The sequence below is a fragment of the Populus trichocarpa genome, chromosome 8 (assembly GCF_000002775.5).
Source record: "Populus trichocarpa isolate Nisqually-1 chromosome 8, P.trichocarpa_v4.1, whole genome shotgun sequence".
NCBI classification, from domain to species: Eukaryota; Viridiplantae; Streptophyta; class Magnoliopsida; order Malpighiales; family Salicaceae; genus Populus; species Populus trichocarpa.
In genome coordinates, this window is record NC_037292.2 from 472,735 (window position 1) to 484,436 (window position 11,702).

General features: G+C 35.6%; 2 protein-coding genes across 15 annotated transcripts; both read left to right on the plus strand.

Annotated features, from left to right (window-relative positions):
- Positions 1 to 686: 686 nt before the first annotated feature.
- LOC7490863 (DNA-dependent metalloprotease WSS1) lies at positions 687 to 3,201 on the plus strand. Its single transcript, XM_002310912.4, has 4 exons — positions 687 to 1,042; positions 1,137 to 1,332; positions 2,139 to 2,597; positions 2,846 to 3,201. The coding sequence occupies exons 1-4, from the start codon at positions 888 to 890 to the stop codon at positions 3,029 to 3,031; spliced, it is 996 nt and encodes a 331-aa protein (XP_002310948.2). The 5' UTR covers positions 687 to 887; the 3' UTR covers positions 3,032 to 3,201.
- Positions 3,202 to 7,263: 4,062 nt separating this feature from the next.
- LOC7486843 (mitogen-activated protein kinase kinase 5) lies at positions 7,264 to 10,818 on the plus strand. 14 transcript variants are annotated; one of them, XR_002983375.2, is made up of 3 exons: positions 7,264 to 8,442; positions 8,889 to 9,040; positions 10,223 to 10,818. XR_002983375.2 is itself a non-coding variant. In XM_006379346.3 (3 exons), the coding sequence occupies exon 1, from the start codon at positions 7,369 to 7,371 to the stop codon at positions 8,437 to 8,439; it is 1,071 nt and encodes a 356-aa protein (XP_006379408.2). In that variant the 5' UTR covers positions 7,264 to 7,368; the 3' UTR covers positions 8,440 to 8,442; positions 8,889 to 8,916; positions 10,223 to 10,818. The 14 variants fall into 14 exon arrangements, 11 of the variants coding, with proteins under 11 accessions (XP_006379408.2, XP_052311176.1, XP_024462996.2 ...); XR_002983376.2 differs by having other exon boundaries at positions 8,889 to 9,020; XR_008059916.1 differs by having other exon boundaries at positions 8,979 to 9,040.
- Positions 10,819 to 11,702: the final 884 nt, after the last annotated feature.

Genomic DNA, 11,702 nt, shown 5'->3' on the forward strand with positions numbered 1-11,702 from the left:
TTTTTCAATTATTTGGATAAAAAAATCAATTAAAACCTAAAAATGTGTTAATATTGGCTGTTTATTTTAATCATAACCAATATTATCCACGTCTTTATTTTCAAAAAGATTTTTTTTTCTTTTCTTTATCAAACTTAAGCCTTTCAGTTCACCCTAAACTGTGTAGCTTTTGCAAAGCTATAAATTGTAATTTTTAAAAATAATATATAAAATAGATGGTAATATTAAGCATTATTAAGGTACTGTTTATAATTGTATTTTAAGTATTTTATGAAAATTTAATTTTTTATTTAAAATTAATTTTGATATATTAATATTAAAAATAATTTAAAAAATATATATTATTTTAATATATTTTCAAATAAAATATATTTTAAAAGATAACTATTCTACAACCATAAACAATTAAAACAACAATCATAGATAAAAATCAAATTCACAGCAAAATTGATGATTTAAATAATCAATAAATCATGAGTGTTTTAGGTATTTCATATATGAGATTGTTTAAGATTATGGTAACGGTGATAGTTTAAAATATTTTTTACTTAGAAATACATTAAAATAAAAAATTTTATTTTTTAAAAATTATTTTTAATATTAACACTTTAAAATAATTTAAAAAAATTTAAATTTTAAAAAAATTAACATTTTTTTAAACACGGTGCAAACACACCTATAATCAAGATGTTTCGTTCCTCTGGTCTCCCTCTCCGATGGCTGTGGGCCTGTGGCAGATAATTAGAAAGAAAGGAGACGAAAGGTTGCTGACTTGAAGCCCAGGATTAAGAAAAACCCAACTCTCACTAGCTCTCCCTCATCCCAATCAGCACCACCACTTACCTTTTGATCGAACAACACTTCAAAGCACAATTTTACACAGAGACATGGATCTTAATGACCTCAACAAAGTATGGGAAATCAAACCATTGAAAAAGATTGGAGAAGAAGATGCAAGGAAAGTCCTTGAAAGGGTAGCAAAACAAGTACAACCCATCATGAAAAAACGCAAATGGAAAGTCAAAATCTTGTCTGAATTCTGGTAACTGAGTAAAAATCCAATCTTTCTGTGTTTCTGGGCTTGAAAGTTGATGCTTTTATCTGGGCTTTGATATTTTTTGTTGTTTATTATGCAGTCCTGCAAATCCAGCTCTTTTGGGGCTGAATATAGGAGGAGGTGCAGAGGTTAAATTGAGATTGAGGAGACCAAATAATGAGTGGGATTTCTTTCCTTATGAGCAAGTTCTTGATACTATGTTGCATGAGCTTTGCCACAATGAGTATGGACCTCATAATTCTGGTTTTTACAACCTTCTTGATGAAATTAGAAAGGTAAATTTCTTGTCTTGGTATGGAATTCATGCTCAACATGACATTTACATGTTTGGCTAATAGTTGATTGTTATTTAAGTAGTGCAATGATTGCAAAGTCTGTAGTAATTCCATGTTTTGTTCCGTATCAAAATGCAGTTTCAATTGCATAATTGGCTATTGAAGGTTATGCAATTTTGAGTTAGAGGCTTAGAGCATGACCATGACTATAAACTCGTGCATGATTAAATTACACCAATTCAGCCCTAGTGATTCTACTTATTGGTAATGAGATAGTAATCTAGATTGAAGCATTTGTAGGGGTGCCCTTATGCAAAAAAATTGTGATGGGAAGTATCTAAAACATGAAGATAAACACTCGGTTGAAGTTGGATATCCAATCGATTAATAAGGTTATGTAAATAGAACAATGAGCATATCAGTATTAGTAATCAGTCTACCAAGACTGTTTAACTTGTTTCTTCCTTCCAGAAATAGCTGGAATCTGTATCTAAGACCTGGTTTTCTTATGGATGAAGAACTTCCAGAAATAAAATTGTAACAAAAGCAGTGCATAATCCATACTGTCCTGTCAAGTTTTAGAGATAATTTGAAGAAAACAAAGGTGATTTTGTGAGTGATGCCATCCGACAATCTATGATAATGATGATTCACAGCATGCACGCTTTTCTTCTCGTATTTTTTGCTATGTTAAAACATCAACCCATCAAAACAATCTAAAAACATAAAAAATATATATTTGTTAACAGTATATTTGTGTAGACATTTTTATCATCACGTAATACAATCTGTGTGTTTTTCTGTAGGAAAGCGAGGAACTGATGGCTAAAGGAATTACTGGAACTGGGGAAGGATTTGATCTTCCTGGGAGACGGTTGGGTGGGTTCTCCCGTCAACCACCTCTGTCATTATTGCGCCAGTCTGCTTTGGCTGCCACAGAGAACAGAGCACGTCGCGATGCTCTCTTGCCATCAGGTCCTAAACGTGTAGGTGGTGACAGCAATATTAAGGCTGCGCTCAGCCCAATACAAGCTGCTGCCATGGCTGCAGAAAAGAGATTACAAGATGACTTGTGGTGTGGTTCCAAATCTTCAGACAGTGTCGTTACTGTCAATGGAAATATTGAACGTCCTGAAGGGTCAAGCACTTCCATAAGTTCCAAGGGCATAGCCACCCAAATTTCGCCTGGGACATCCATGAATGCTCGGGAACCAAGACATGATCATCCAACATGGCAGTGTAATACCTGTACTCTATTGAATCAGGTACAACTATTCAATAAATTTTCAGGCTTTTCTTTTCGATTGGAGGTCAGACTGCTGTGTTTTTTTAACCGCCTTTCATCATGAACCTACCCTTTAATAGTCAATATCTATATTGCATTATGTCAAGCAGTGTTTTAAGAAGCTAAACTTCTCCAAACATAACCACTGTGAATGCGTGTGGTCAGCGTTTCTGCATGTTTGTCCATTTGAATTGCTATCTGAACTCTGAAGGGTTGATGTTATCGCAGCCAATGGCGCTGGTATGTGAAGCCTGTGGGACCCAAAGACTTAAAGATGTTGCCAAGTTCAAGTCTTGGTCTTGTAAGTTCTGTACCTTAGAGAACAGTGTGGAATTGGACAGGTGCATGGCTTGTGGAGAATGGAGATATTCATATGGCCCGCCAGCGACCCTATATAGGCACTTGAGAAGATAGATAATAGGGCTAAGACGTGCATCAGGATCTGTGCCAGGCTGTGTATAGTCCATTTTCTACTGTGATATGTTTAACCTTATGTTCTATGCATGTAGACGTAAAAGAGAACAGTGATTATATGGGATGATCGTATGTGAGCTGAATGAATGAAAATGATGATTTTGCTATAATGGTGGACTTGTTAAGGTGCACGAAGTTTTACATGAAACTTGGATTTCATTGTTATTGAGAACTTGCAGGTTTCACTGATTGGTTGAGGTTGCAAATGATTTTCAACTGTTTGAGTCCCTAAGCTATCCTTCTCTGCACGAGTCATTTCTGACCTAACTGTGTCGCTCAATACTGCCACTTGCACCTTTCAAAGTCAGAGCATTGCCTGGCGCAATCAATTTGGGGCAGGTTTGGGTGTTGTGCTCCTGCTTTGTCAACGAGCTAATGTCCACTTTTGAGGTAAACGTTGTGCAATTAGCATTCAAAACATAAAAAAAATTTAAAAGTGTAAACTATAACTTCTTTTTATGTCACGGTTTTAAATTATAATATTTAATAATCATAATACCAATTAAATTTAGAAAAAATTGATCGATTAGTTCATATAACCAATTAAACTAAAGAATTAATAGTAAAATTACATGTTAAATATTTTATTATGCTTATAAATAATAATATTTATTAAGTATTGTGTTTTGAAATATAACAAGATAAAAATATATTATTTTAACAAAAAAAAATTAATGAATATTATTTTAACAAAACTTTAAATTGACTGTAATAATTTTAAAAAAAATTCATTTTTGGCACGGCTTGTGTGGGTGTGTGTTCAGCACAGTCAATCATGAACATTCAACTATCCATGCTAATTCTTAGACCACGTTTCTGTTATAAGCTGATATGATTGTCGTTTGATGACGTATTAATTTGTTGATAGTTGTTTCTGGGCACAATCAATGCAGAGAAGTTCATGTGTTTAAAGGAGTACGCACTTGATGATGTAACTGGCTGTGTTGGAAAGGTTTCTTAAAGTGGATTTAAACTAAAAAAACAACATCCAAATTTCAAAGTAAAATGATCACGGTTCTATATAAAAAAAAAAAATTCATTTAAAAAACATTAAACAAATATATTTTTAATTAAAAAACACTTACAGAATGATTCAGTGGTAAAAGTCTGGAACTAAAAGATTTGCTTCCATGTGGTTTCAGGTTCGAGCCATGTGATTGCTAATAGTTATTAACTTACATGGTTGTTAACTTCAGGATCCATAAAATTAGTCAAGTTACGCACAAACTAACCCGAACTCTTACATTATTAATAATAAAAAAAAAAACACTTGCAGAACACAAAACTAAGTAAAATTTAGTTTTTCGTACGTAGACGACGGAAATGAAATTGTCATGGTTATCTTTACATAGATTCCAAGTGTGTAATCAAGCAGGGAGGAGGAATCAAAGCTGCGATGGTCAAATATAGCTTAGGGTAGATCTTGAAAAGGCAAAGACAAGCTTCCCTGCTCTAATGGATTTTTTGTTGGCAACAAGAACGGCTTTCAATTAATTCTAGTATTTTGCTGCGATTACAGCACCTGATATGTATAGCTGGTGCTATAAGGTGGGCTGCTATGCAATAATATGATTCAGAGAGGAAGAAAAGTAGGATCTTCTGCGAGTATTCACAGCCTGCGAGCAATCACTTGCTATGATTTTTCCTTGTAATTCTATCATTTCCTTGTAATGGTAATCCTAGGAGGTCATAGGCAAAGGAGAGGATTGAAACCATGCATTTTGACAAGAATCAGAGAATGTGTAGTCGTCATGAGTAGTAATCTCAATTTTCAACCCATTTTTTAGCTGAATTTTCTGGTAGGCTTGTGCTGCGTGGAGATGAGAGTCAATGTCCATGTCAATCTCTTCAAAAAAACAAAAATGTCAATTCAATTTCCTTTTCCAAGTTGAGAATTTCTATGAAATTTCCCCAGGGAAAACTATGTTTGCCATGTTTTGACCTCGAGGAAGATTTTTACTCGTTCAACACTTGTAACTTGGAGCATTCAAGAGTCTTGGAGATGAAATTCCAGCCATGAAGGACGAAATTGACACTTCTTTTGTTGTTTTATTGGGGAGAATAAAGGGTTCCAACCATCTATTTTATTTTATTTTATTTTATTTTTTACACACTTTTCAATCAATAATTCATCTACGAACGTCTTAATCGCCGTCCCAATCCATTCTTCAATAATATAACATAAATCCATTTCTCATGATCTTAGCATTTAATATCTCTAGAGAAGTTAATATTGAGCTAAATAGTTAATTAAGGATCTAATTCTCATGTAATCCTTCTACATTGAAATCCAAATCATTCTTTTCCACATGCTAAATCCACAATTACTAAAATTGAATCTCTCAATTCCATAGTGAATCCACATGCTAAACCTCCTTCTCCATGGTCTAGAAAGGAAATTCATGCTTCCCATCTCGCAAATCAACAGTAGAAACAAATTATGAATTGTATCTCGAGAACTCTCGGGAAGGGATTTGAATGGTCTTCTTTGTTATTTTGTATTTGTGATTTGGTTATTTTTCTTTTGAGTTCTTAATATTATCATTGACTCTTTAATAAGAGTTTTGTTTCCTTTCAATTTAGCCTTTAAATTCTAATTTGTAATATATTATATTTTTCAATTTGATCTTTATTCTCTTGATTTTTAATTTTTTTTACTTGATCCTTTTATAAAAGTTTTTTTTTAAGATTTTACCATTCAATCCAAGTTTATTTTGTGTTATTATTTTTAATTTGGTCCTCAATTTTTGTTGTTGGAGTTATTTTTCTCTTCAATTTAACTCTCAAGACAAAAAATTGTGTTTCTTTTTCTCTCAATCTATTTTCCTATGCTTTGCCCTTATAGGTGTTATTTCTTTTTTATTTAGTCTTTCAATTTTAATTTTTCATATGTTTTTTTATATGGTCCATATTCTATGGGTTTATTTTTTTTCCTGACTTCTTTATAAAAGTTTTATTGGTTTTTTATTCTACCTTTCAATCCAAGTTTATGTTGTGTTATTGTTTTTCAAATTTTTCCTTGATTCCCCCCCCTTTTTCTAGATATTCTTTTTTCAATTTAACCATCTAATAAAAAAAAATCTAGTTGCCCTCTAGTTTATTTTTTATTTTAATTTTCACTCTTATTATTTTAATTACTGTTTTTTTTAGATCCTTTTATGTAGTTAATTGTTTATCCGTTATGTTTTTTAGTGCTTGTTGACTTGTCCTGGTTTTTTTTTAATCTAATTTTGTGTCATGTTGTTTTTATTTTTCAAGGTGTTGTGATCTTTTCTAAAAAAATTTGTCTATATAATATCATTGTTTTTTCTTTTATCATCCAATTAAAATAAAACTAACTTATTAATATTAGTTAGTGTCATGACTCTGATTGTTAATTGCTTTTATTTCTTTAAAATGTATTTATATAACTTGAACATTATTTCTTGCAAAAAAATAATATAGACCCGTAGTGTAGCGCAGTTTTATACATAGCTTTCTCTATTATTTGATTGATAACTTCTATATTACAAGATAAAAAAAAGTTTTGAACTTGAATTTATTTAATCGTACTATCATAATAACCCACAAGTTACTAATTCAATATGAGTCTGTTTTTTATATTCAAACAACATTGTTTTATTTTTTATTTTTTTATTTTCTAGTTTTAATAGACCGTATTAGATTTGTCTTAGTTAACTAAGTCATAAATAAACCCGAATAAAACAAATCAAGTTGGGCTGAAATCAATATCAAAATTTATGTGAGCTTTTCAAATCAATCCACAAAACCAGTCAAATTTAAGAACTAAACTCCCACCTCTCAATATAGTGTGGCAATACTCTTGGAATGATACAATTTCCTTTGTAACAAGAGAAAATATATCTTGGAATGTCATAATAAATCACAGTATGACAAGCATGAGAGTAGATTTTTTTGTTCTTTTTCATTAAAAAATATTTTAATAATGGGTACAAAACCCATAAACAAGTCTTAAAATTTCCACGAGATACCCAATGTCTTCACCCGCAGACAATTAAAACCCTACCCCTCACGCGCATTTACCGTACTCACGCCCTTGCTCTGACCTTTCCTCGCTGGACCCCACTTATCCCTCACTGGCCCTAGTCCCCCACTCTCCTCCAAAGCGCGTGACAAATTCCTCCCTTTAAAGTACCGATTCCTTCCCCTCCCGGACATAGCCCACATAGCCCCCCCCCTCCCTCTCAGACCAAAGGATCCCCCCTCTCCCTCTCAAAATTCCCCAGCCCATCCTATTCGACTCAACTCACCGAGTCATGAAACCGATTCAACCACCACCACCACAATCCCCCTCCTCCACTAATCGTCCGACCAACAACAGCAGACCGCGTCGCCGCCCTGACTTAACCCTCCCTCTCCCACAACGCGACCCTGCCCTCGCGGTCCCCCTCCCTCTCCCGCCCAACTCCGTCGGCTCAAACCCCTCTTCATCCTCCGTCTCCTCAGCTCGAGCTCAACTCAGCTTCTCCGAGCTCGACCGAATCAACCGAATCGGAAGCGGCAGCGGCGGAACCGTCTACAAAGTCGTCCACCGTCCAACCGGCCGCTTCTATGCTCTCAAAGTCATCTACGGCAACCACGAAGACTCCGTTCGCAACCAGATCTGCCGCGAGATCGAGATCCTCCGCGACGTCAACCACCCTAACGTCGTTAAATGCCACGACATGTTCGATCACAACGGTGAGATCCAGGTCCTTCTAGAATTCATGGACAACGGTTCCTTAGAAGGGACCCACATAAACCACGAGGCATATCTATCTGACGTGGCTCGGCAGATATTAAACGGCATCGCCTACTTGCATAAAAGGAAAATTGTGCACAGAGATATTAAGCCAAGCAATCTGTTAATTAACTCTAAAAAGAATGTTAAGATAGCTGATTTTGGGGTTAGCAGAATATTAGCACAGACGATGGATCCTTGCAATAGCTCAGTAGGAACAATTGCTTACATGAGTCCAGAAAGGATAAACACTGATCTGAATCAAGGATTGTATGATGGGTATGCAGGGGATATATGGAGTTTAGGGGTTAGCATTTTGGAGTTCTATTTAGGGAGGTTTCCATTTGGTGTAGGAAGACAAGGGGATTGGGCAAGTTTAATGTGTGCAATTTGTATGTCACAACCACCGGAGGCGCCGGCGAGTGCATCAAGGGAGTTTAGGAATTTTATTGCTTGTTGCCTGCAGAGGGAGCCGTCGAGGAGGTGGACTGCCAATCAGTTGTTGCAGCATCCGTTTATTGTGAGAAGAGGTGGAGGTGGAGAGGGGGGTGGTGGGAATGGTACTCATAGCTTGATGTTGCCGCCGCCTCCTAGGCCAATTGCTTAGTAGGTAGTTGTTGTAGTTTTTTTTATTGATTTTTTCATGTTACTATTGTGGGTTATTTTTGTTGTTGTTGTTGTTGCTGTTTATGATATTAATGTGAAAATTTTCCCTTTTTATCTCTTAATGGGTTTTTTGTGAGTTTTGATATGGTGGGCTTGGATTTTTTATTTTAGGTGGAAATGAGAAAATGTCACAGAACCTTTTAGTTTTGATTGAATTAGATTAAGATGCCTATGATTATGATAAAGATAATTTTACCCTATTTTTGATTTCTTTTGTTATTGCTTTTACTTTGTTTTAGTTTTTGGCAAGTTTTGATATGATCATTTGGATTTTGATGTTTAGGAGGGGAACGAGAACAGGGGGGTTTGTGTTTTTGAGTTTTAATCAAATCAGATTAGTAATTCAATGCTTTTTTGAGTGAGTGATTGCTTGTTCTTGTTGTTTTTCAGGGTTTTGAAGATGTAGTTAAGAAAGAAGGTTTGATTTTTGTTAGTGACGAGTGTTTTTATTTTTTATTTTTTGCCATTTCTGTTTTACAGTTCCAGGTGGGTGTAAAGATTCAGAAGGAATCGTGCAAACTTGTATGGATACATGACATTAGGTTTTGTTTCTGCTTTGTAGTATTAATGCATTAGTCTCTCTCTATTTATCCAATACTATCATCTTTATAGATATCACTGTTCAATGCAAATATCATTTTCCCTTTGTATCTGAATGTTAGTGTTTGTGCTGCTGGTATGGTTGGTTAAGAACCACAGGTCCACAAGCTGGAAAGCCAGAATACGATGTGTATTGTTCTTGACAGCAATGTGTCTCTTAGTGAACTGTAATATAATGAAAAAGCAAAGCATAACATGTTTGGTATGGCCATGCTAGGGTACCATGCGTTTCGTCCTTTTCAATTTCCCTTGTCAGTATCTATCATGTGATTTTACCCGTTTCCCTTTCTGCTAACATAACTGTTGAACATATTGTTCAAGTATCAAAATTTATATAATCAGCCATTTTATGATGCATTTTATTTTTGGTTATCTTGTTAGATTAGGGATGTTTGGAAACCTACGTTCAACTCTCATCATTTCCATGATTTTGCAAAAAGTTGGGAGGGGATGTTTTATAATTATTGGACAGTGTTTAATTAGTAACTAATCTAATTGATTCATGATAGAGCTTTCTATAAATGCTCTAAAAGACGCCTTTTGCTCCCCCCCTTACCCAAATGGTCCAGTCCAGTCCTTCATATATGTTGTGTTTGAAAGTTTTGCTTTCTTTGGAGATGACAGGACAGCTTTGCCGTGTTAGCTAAATCTATACTACTAAATATGCTTAAAATAGTTGTCTGTGTTTCTTTTTGGATGTGGGGCTAGTTGTTTGCAAATGCTATGATGAGTTGTTATTGGCCTTGGTGGGGGCGCATTGATTGGATATGTAATATGTACACACACACACACACACAGAGACATCTGTTCTGCTAGTTAGTTAATGTTGCTACATATCATAACTCGTTAAATTCACTTAGCAAGATTTTACTCGTGACTCATGGCAGGCAGCTGCCAAAACAGAACTAAAAAATGAATGCTAAAGTTTGCATTACATGGGATGGTTATTATTGTTACCTTTTTTAGCATCATCCTTGAGGACCACTTCCTAGTTTTTATCTTTCCTGCCGAACTTGGTCCTGTAGCCAGAAAGGGTGCAGGTTCCAGTCACATAGAGAGAGAGGGAGAGGGTTAACTGTTAACCATATAATCTGACTGATAGTTTCCTTTGCTGTCTTTTCCAGCTTTTACAGACCAGCACACATGGGCTAGGCTTGGCGATGCTAGTTTCCATGCAAGACGTTATTTACCTTAAGAATATAATGAGCTGAGCACCGTTCTTTTTGTATGCCACTGGACTTGAGTGAACTTGCCCATAGCAAGAGCATAAAAAAAATTCTCACAACTTTGGGGTCACTTGTGTGAATATCCACCCACCCAACATGGTCTACACTGTTCGTAGTTTCTGGGGTATGAATCTGTCGATCAATCTGGGGGGTACTTTTCAATGAAAAGGGCATATTGCATATATTCTCTTCGCTTTTCGGATCCTTGTTCTTGTAAGGTGTAGCTGGTTCCTGGTGCATGAATGGTCTCTGTTGCTTTCTTGAGATTTCTTCTTTATCTTACAAGTGCTCAAAGCATTTAGACGACCACTAGTAGGGGCCAGCCAACGTGTTGAATTGGCAAAAGATTTGGTATGATTTGTATTCGAAGTGGAAATGCTTTTAGCTCTTAATCCTCTTTCTATTTATCCAAAAACATAACAATCACATAAAAGCAAATCCTACAGGGCTATATTCTCTGTTAGGCTAAATCTTCCCTTTGCTATTTCACATCATTCTATGTATAGTGTATGGGCACTTTTTAGATCATGTCATTTGGTGAGAAATATCAATCCTTTTGCCTGAAAACTACGTTCGTGTGTAGGGAACACCATATCTAATCTACTAAAAAACCACTAAAGCCATAAAAAGCTCATGGGCGGAAGTCATGCCACAACATTTGAGAAGCCATGGAGTTTATGGACTCAGTCGAAGGGCCAAGTGAGGTTGTAGCCATGCTCATGGTCCATTATTCTTGAACACAAGGGAGCATACCTGCACATTACAGTGAAAGTTAGGCAGCGCTATTTTTGTAGATTGTTTTTCCGTTCTCCCTTGTTGTATGGATTGAGTTGGTGAAAGACGGACCCTGATTATAGTAAGTTAATGACCTTACTTAGGAAGCACTGCCATGATCACCTCATCAAATCTCCTACTAATCATTTCCTTCAGCAAACTAACATCTTCTTAATTGATAGCTCTTTAACGTCCAACAATAGTTAGCGGGCTTGGAATTGCTGCTGATGGCTCGTCTCATCTGCAGTTTAAGAACCTTGATGTCTCTGCATTGACCCCAACAAAGTGATATTTGGACATACCTTGACACCTTGAGAATCTCTACCTTCCCTCCTTTTTTCGTTTAAACACTCAATTCTTTGTTCCGATATATCCACAAAACCAAGCTAGCTTGCAGGCTTGCAGTAACACTTGTTATTTCCCCAGTAACAAGAATCAGAGGCAAATAATTATCCATGAACATTACAGGAGCTAGCAAGTCAATTAGGACTTCAGGAATTGAGAGAGTAACCACGGGTGTTCCTGTAGCATTACTACTATTCTGTGGCTGCATCTATTGCAAACGGAGAATGATCATCTATCTGGGGCTTGGGAGATTGACATT

Excerpts from the sequence above, each read along its gene's own strand:
- LOC7486843 (XM_002310913.4), top strand. The coding sequence starts at position 7,369 with ATGAAACCGATTCAACCACCACCACCACAATCCCCCTCCTCCACTAAT. Across the intron at positions 8,439-10,222 it reads CCTCCTAGGCCAATTGCTTA|CTTTTACAGACCAGCACACA; the intron begins GTAGGTAGTTGT and ends TGTCTTTTCCAG.
- LOC7490863 (XM_002310912.4), top strand. The coding sequence starts at position 888 with ATGGATCTTAATGACCTCAACAAAGTATGGGAAATCAAACCATTGAAA. Across the intron at positions 1,043-1,136 it reads AAAATCTTGTCTGAATTCTG|TCCTGCAAATCCAGCTCTTT; the intron begins GTAACTGAGTAA and ends TTTATTATGCAG. Across the intron at positions 2,598-2,845 it reads CCTGTACTCTATTGAATCAG|CCAATGGCGCTGGTATGTGA; the intron begins GTACAACTATTC and ends ATGTTATCGCAG.